Here is a 7,384-nt window from a genome sequence, read left to right as displayed (position 1 = left end):
ACCCCCCACCCACACACACACACACACACACACACACACCACCACCACCACACATACTAATTCTACGCATCATGTTTCTGTCTCTCCCCACTATTTATGTTCCTCTTTCATAAAAACAGCTCCTTGGCTGTCACTCGTGCATTTTATATTTTTTTCATCACCATTCTCAGAAAGAAACTCCATCCTCCTGTCACCAGACTTTAAGCTCACAGTGTGAATCGAGTTAAGACGCGCAGCTGGACAACAGAGAGAAACAGGCAGGGGAGGGAGAATGTCTTGGGAAGGCATTGATGGTGATAAAGATGGTTACAGAGGCACTTATGTGTAAAAAATAAAAGGCATCACTCTGACCTGATGAGCAATACAGATAAATAGAGTGTACAGGAGCCCCGAGGCCTGCAGTTCCCACATTATGTTGCACTGTTGCCCCCTGCACAGAAATCACAAAAGTGATCTTTTTTTCCCCCTCCTCCTGGAATAACAGCCTTGATTGTTTCACCAAAGGTTCACTTTTCAAAATCTTTGCACTGTCTGCGAAAATTAATATGGGCATTGAGTCTCTGTCAGGATTTATTGTGACAGTAATGCTGATTGAAAGTCCACTTTGTGGAACTCTGACAGAAATGAACTCTGTATGCAGTCATCACTAAAAACAGATACAACCTGTTTCAGTGTTTGATCAGGACCCCAGTATAATCTCACACTTACATAACTGCACTTGCGCAAGAAAATAAAGACAGTACAACCTCAGACTAAGTAAAGCCATCAGTAATAACAATAACTCTGGAAGACTTTATCAGCTTTAAGTTAGTGTAGCTCTCATTGGGCTTTATAATCAAACCAAAATTCCAGGATCTAGTTACATTTTCTTTAAGTCTGACAACATCATTATCCCATATGATTCAGAATGTTTAAAGTGCTAATAATCGTTCCCATACTGGAACACAATTGCCGTCATTTAGACCAGTTGTCCTCCAACAAAACGGATGAAAGTTTGATTCCACCAGTACGTCACATGTGAAAGTGTCCTGGGCAAGACACTGAACCTCTCACTGCCTCTAATGTGTGCCCTGTTGGTGTATAAATGTGATCTAAAGCACTGATTAGATTCTATAGAATGATTTGTGCAGGTTAGCTTTGCAGAAATGTAGTAGAGTGCTGTATGAATGTGTGTGGATGGGTAAATTAGTGCACATTGTGTTGTAAAGCGCTTTGAGTGGTCTGGTTGGCTAGAAAGGTGCTATAAAAGTACAGTCCATTAACCATTTAAGTGTTCTGTATAGTTCTGCAATCCACCCCATAACTCATTTGTACACAGATAAAAGATACGAAGAAGTCAAATAGTTCATTCAGCTGCTGTAACTTTTCCAGTGGAACCTCAGTGCTTTAGACTTGGATGCAGAGGCAATGACAACACTCTTACTTGGCTTCCCATCTCATCTATCAAACAAGTGTTGAGATCTGCACACGTTCATGTAAAGAACCAGTTTTATTTTTGAAAAAAAAAAAAATAAACAAAAACTAAACAGTTGATGTCAAACGTTTGACATTTGACATTACCTGCGTTTGAGTACAGTAAGCACTGTCTCTAATGGGGTTTTTTTCAACAGACTGAAAAACTGACTGAAAACTTTGATCAACTACTGTACAAAGTGAAGTTTTAAGATAAATTTAGTTTACATACATAAAACTACTTTGAACATCCACCTTAATATTATTTTACAAGTTTGGCTTTGAGCTCAAATGTATTACATGAAATAAAGTGATTGGGTTAGAGTATTTTGACGTTCTCTTCCCAAGTGCAGATAATTAAAGGTAAGTATTTCACAGGGCTGTGACTGTTAGAGACTAGTTCGGTTGGAGAAAAGGGACATTTTTAGTTGCAGTTTTGCTGAATTCTGGGTGTTTGCAACCAAGTAGCCAGCAAGCTTTGTGGTGGTGTTTTGAGCAGCCAACATTTTAAAAAAAACATGGCTTTTTGGCTGTGTGCACAGCTTGCAAAACTGTAGATTGGGCTATGGACATTACCGTGTTGCCCACCTCCTCCCACATCATACCCACCTTGGCAGCCATATTTGATTAATTTGCAATTTAGAGTTTTATGGGCCAAATGGAATGATCTTCAGGCCAGATATGGCCCGCAGCCCACCAGCTGATGATCACTACAGGAAGAGATTACTGGTTCCAAAAAAAAAAGAGAAAGTTAAAAAGTAACCCCTGGATTTACAATTAATCAACCTGATCTCAATATATCAAGGTTTATTTATTTATATTTTTTCACATTTAAGGCCATCTGATTCAGTGGAAATTAAGTGTGTGATCGGTTTTCCTCAATGTGGAACATGCTGGAATATGCAGCTAATCTACTGGATCTTAAAAATCGTTGTTTCGATGTTGGAAAGGTGCAGCTCAGATCAGCACTCACAGATGCAACCACCAGAGTTTAATAGTTGAGGCTTTAAAAATGCAAATGAAAAAAATAACTGAATTCTCGGGCTCCATGAATTGTATTAAAGCTTGAATTAGGCCAACATTAGGTTTTTATATAGAGCCTCGAGCAGGTTTCACACACATAATATCTGGCTGACTCTGGCTTAAATTAAAGGCTAAGTTTTCATTTAAGTTATGATGAAGATCCTTCGGGGCAAAGCACAAGTGTGAAAATGTCGCCTCTGAAACTAACAAACCAGGCAGGATGCATCTGCAAAGTGCACAAATTGACCCAGAGGAGCACAATCACAGAGACTGTGTCATCGATGCTGTAATGAGCAACTGTCAATTATCACGGCTTCTCCTGGCACTGCAACTGTAACACTGAGGCAGGCGCAAAGAAAAGCAATTAAAGAGCTGACTGTTGTAGTACAAAAAAAAGGACTTCTCCTTTTTTCATCTTTCTGAAACAGAGAAGAGTCTGATTTCAAACAAACAAACAAAAAAGAAGAGCTAAGTTGGCACAAAGTGAGCCTTTTCAGCGACCTAAATTACAGGTTTCAACACGACTGCTGGGAAACGGGCCTAGATTTAATATTTTGAGACTTGTGTTTTTGCTTTTTCAGGGATAAATGTCACAGCAAGAAGATTCAAATTATAAAATAAAAAGCCCACCCCCATCCTCCTTAAGAATGAGAAGACAGCCTGGGGACAAGTGTAAGACTTAGATAGTTGGTACTTTTTGAACACAACACAAAGCCAGATCATTAAGTTGGTGGAAAACTAAAGATGCTGTGTGCTTACCTAATTACTCCTCAGTAAAGCACATTAGACAAGACCAATAATAGAGCCTCAAATATTAATTAAAAAAAAAATGCTACAAAAAAACTTATAAAATGAGTTAACACCCCAACCCCCACAACCAACTGGACATCAGAACATCAGATGATTCAAGATTCACTTCTCCCAGGGGGTGTGAACATGTTTATTAGCGCAACACCACACCCACACAGTTACTGCCTTTAAAAGAATAATCTCATTGAGATTAACCTCTGGATGGCCTGACCAGGAAAACCTGGTCAAAGGTTAGAAGTACGTCAATCTATATATGGGATGCCTGATTAAAGCAGCACAGCCCTTACAAATGGTTAGTCCTTGTAACACAGAAACACGTTTGTGTAAATAAAAAAAAATAATCTATATAGATTTTTATTGCCATTCTCGACAGGCACTGACAGTTGGTGGATATAGCTGTCAATATTTACTATGATTTCTCTTTTGATGAAACCTGAGGAAGAGTGGCATTCAGAGAACCAAGTGCTTTGGGACAACAGGCGGACGTGACAGCATGCAAGGCGGCCACAGTAAAGTACTGGCAAACATTTGTACATAAAAACTGTACTTTTAATAGGTTAGTTTTAGCATTTTTTGCTGAGGAATTCCCTCCTCAGTATTTAGGGTAACAGTCTTTTTAATGCAAGGTTTTGAAGAAACTTTGAAGGGTGCCAAAGCAACTACTACAACACTTCCAACTTACATCAACTTTCTTGTATAAAGTCCAATACACATTTGGGATTAACTTTTGTGACAATCTAAACTGACAAAATTATTACGTTTTGATGTAAAAACTGTAAAATGAAGTGTTAAGAGCCATACTTTTTGATGATTTTTATATGGGATTTTGTAAAGCTGTGGTGTGGGTGGAAAACCAGCTATCACAATGAAAACAGAATAATGGACAATTTATATTAAGATTACTTTGTATGCTTTGGCACCTTTAATAGGTGTGACCTAAAATATTTAGGAATTAGAAAATTCCGAAAGCATAACTAGTTTTAGGATCAATTATTAAGCTTGAACAAACATTTATGACAAAATGTCAAATTTAAGTAAATTGTTGCTTCAAAATCTAACAGTTTCAGCATGAAGAGACTTTACTTTCTTTATGGATTCAGCATGGCTGGCTTCACTGCGCCTGGTAAAAATATATTTCCTTCTTCATTTTGGTTGTAAGGCGTGCTGCTGTGTGGTTCTGTCACAGAGGCTATTTGGCCACATACTGTTTCCATTCTCCTGTTACTCTCCTATGGAGCCCAAGTGTCATGACTTGCAGCTACAGGCTCTACTGAGCGAGCACAGGCCTTTATTATACCTCCCAGTCACCAATACCCCCTCAGCCCTCACAAAATGTGGCTTACCGAATCACATAGAGTGTGTCGTTCGACAAATTACCACTCAACGGCCTCCCACCACAAGTCAAACTTTTTAGCTCTGGTGAGTTTGTTTTCTTCCTCCTGTTTTTTCCCCCCTCTGTTTATAGTTTGTCAGGTGGAAACTTGATGTGAAAAATGGTTGTATTTTTTTTAGCAGTGCCGTGGAGGCTCTGAGTTGCAGTTTGCTGCTGGAAATAAATCAAACTAATTATAAATCCCAACGAGATGCAACATCAACATTAAAGTAATTGTGACACTTGCAAAGTGGTTCCTTCAAACAATCAGTCAAAACTTGTTTATAGTACTCAAATATAGTGAATTATATAACTTTGGATTTAGGTGCTTTCTTTGATGGGATAATCTTGCCTGTCTGTAGCGGCAGGAAAAGTCCGTCGTCACCTCTCAAGGGACAAAACTGGCTGGCACAGATACAGTCAATTGGATTTGGAAGGTGAAACAAATAGTTGTGATCCAAATACTTAGTCAATTAACTAATTTGATCAGCAGATACACGGTTAGACAGTGAGTTGCAAGAAAAGAACCCATTAAGCTGAAATATTCTCGTGCACTTTTTGAAGAACTGGGTTATTGTTCTGTCTATGCATCTGAAGAAACTTCCTTGCATTTTGTGTGTCTGCAGCCTTTTTGACAGCCTGTGCTTAAGGGCCATCCTGTAACCACAATTTAGGTTCATTAAGCAGAGACTGACTGTAAATACAGCCTGGGAACGAGCAGAGTAAAGGAAATCAATGTAACGGAGTGTTCTGCGTGCAGCCTATTTCACTAGTGAATTTGCCCACATTATAGTGCATCCTCTTTTAGAGAGGATGGGAGCGGCGGGAGGGAGGCTGAGCGAGGGACATGTTTGCAAGGGGGGGAAAAAAAAGGTTTTTAATCTGCTTGCATTTATAGCCTGTCACAAACACATGCCTCCGCTCACGTGGTCAGCGACATCTGCTAAGCAGCGTCCTAATATAACAAAGTTTACACTAATTGTAGAGTGTAGGTTGTAATTCATCCCATCTGGAGTTATAAACAAGTCAAGAAAGTTCTACATATACAGATTTTTCCATACACTGTATCATCCCTTTATCTTGATCTGGAATAATCTTTTTGCTGCAGAACTACAAACATGAAGCATATTCCTTAAAGCAGGCTTTGGTGACAAGAATGACATTATCAAAATGCCAGATCAGGAATGAAACAGGAAGGGGGTTCTTGTGAAAACTGCTCGAAAAAGTCGACTCTTCTTCCTGTGAGGTTGTTTGGATACTAGTCTTATAAGGGATAGAAGTCAGTGCAAGTCGGCACCAAAACAAACACACACTGTCCTCCACAGCTGCCTGCTGGAGGAAGAGGAGGCGGAGGAGGAGGGCGCTGATGCTGAGGGAGACGGGATGAGGAGGAAAGTTGAGTCCTTACCTTATGATCGCCGTGTCGCCCTGGCGGATGGTGATGTTGTCCGTGGCCCGCTGCATATCCACACTCCGGACGGGGAATCCTGTGGGGAGAAGACAGAGCAGTCTGAAAAAAGAAGCCTGCAACTGCCTCCAACAGGATTTGCGTCCGACTTGCATTTTTGTAAAAGATTAGGTAAAAAAAAAAAAAAAAAAAAGAGCGACACAGAGAGAGAAAATAATTGAAAAGCACAGAGCAGCGCGCGTCTCTGCAACTAGTTATAAATCCAAACGGTGAGGAGAAAAACAACAACAAAAAAGGGCAGAAGTAGTCCAGACTTCCAGTAAAACGCGTGTGCCCCTTTAAGTCCAAAGTAGTCCAGAAAAAAAACGAGTGCCTGAAACACTTTTTTTTTTTTTTACTGGGACGAGAAAGTGCGGAGTCGTTGCTCTGTGATGCGTAATGTTCTCCGCGTAAAGGGACGTCAGAGCCCACAGCAGCGACGGCGAGAGGCAGGTTACTGCTCAGAGACTAGAAAACACCCCCCTCCTCCTCATCATCATCATCCTCATCCTCTCTGTTTCTCTCTTCCACGCGCGCTCTCTCTCTCTCTCTCTCTCAGATTATCCTGCCATGTGAATGTGAAGCTCCTCTTATTGGTTGTCAGGACAACAGCACCACCTGAGGTCCCTTTGAGTGAGACACAGTTCAGAGGGACTGAGGAAGAATGTTAAAAAAGCGTAAAAACTATACAGTGTATATGCATATAAAAGAACATTAAGAATATTAACAGGAATATTTGAACATTTAGAAACATGCCGGGGATGCATCGGTGAACAAATACAAATGTAAACACAACGATCATGTTTTTGCAGTGTCTCTCCTTCTCTGTTTGTGTGTGTGTGTGTGTGTGTGTGTGTGTGTGTGTGTGTGTGCTTGTTTGTCTGTAGCGCACAAAATATCTTGAACTAGTGGACAAATTTTAATGAAACTCACAGAAAGTAACTGATAAATGTACATCTAAAACAGAAAAAAACAACAACTTTAAGATGACTCCCCCATCCTTAAAAAAAACACTAAGGAAAATAACTTAATCAGTTCAGCAGATGTTTACCCTAAATTTAGGTCTTAGGAAATGCATGTTAATTGTTACCAATACAAATTTAAAAGAGAAAAGAACAACGAAAAAGAATGATCTAATCCTCAAGACAAGAGAAATAATAATGGTCTTTGAAAAAAAAAAAAGCCCCCCATGCAGCCCCTCATTATCACGGGGACTGAAGTGGAGAGGGTGGATAGCCACAACTTCCTTGGTCTTCACGTAACATCGAATCTGAGCTGGA

At 40.0% G+C, this 7,384-nt stretch overlaps 1 protein-coding gene across 1 annotated transcript in view; it reads right to left on the bottom strand.

Annotated features, from left to right (window-relative positions):
- The window catches only part of LOC108244434 (limbic system associated membrane protein), a 246,543-nt gene extending 240,300 nt beyond the window's left edge, over positions 1-6,243 (bottom strand). The window contains exon 1 of the mRNA XM_017430636.1: positions 6,066-6,243. Coding sequence (XP_017286125.1) covers positions 6,066-6,220 — 155 coding nt within the window. The 5' untranslated portion in view covers positions 6,221-6,243. The remainder of the gene's footprint in view (positions 1-6,065) is intronic.
- Between the last annotated feature and the right edge of the window lie 1,141 nt (positions 6,244-7,384).

The sequence above is a fragment of the Kryptolebias marmoratus genome, linkage group LG2 (genome assembly GCF_001649575.2).
Source record: "Kryptolebias marmoratus isolate JLee-2015 linkage group LG2, ASM164957v2, whole genome shotgun sequence".
In the NCBI taxonomy this organism is placed as follows: Eukaryota; Metazoa; Chordata; class Actinopteri; order Cyprinodontiformes; family Rivulidae; genus Kryptolebias; species Kryptolebias marmoratus.
Note: the sequence above shows the minus strand (reverse complement) of the source record. Positions and strands in the feature narration are given on the sequence as shown.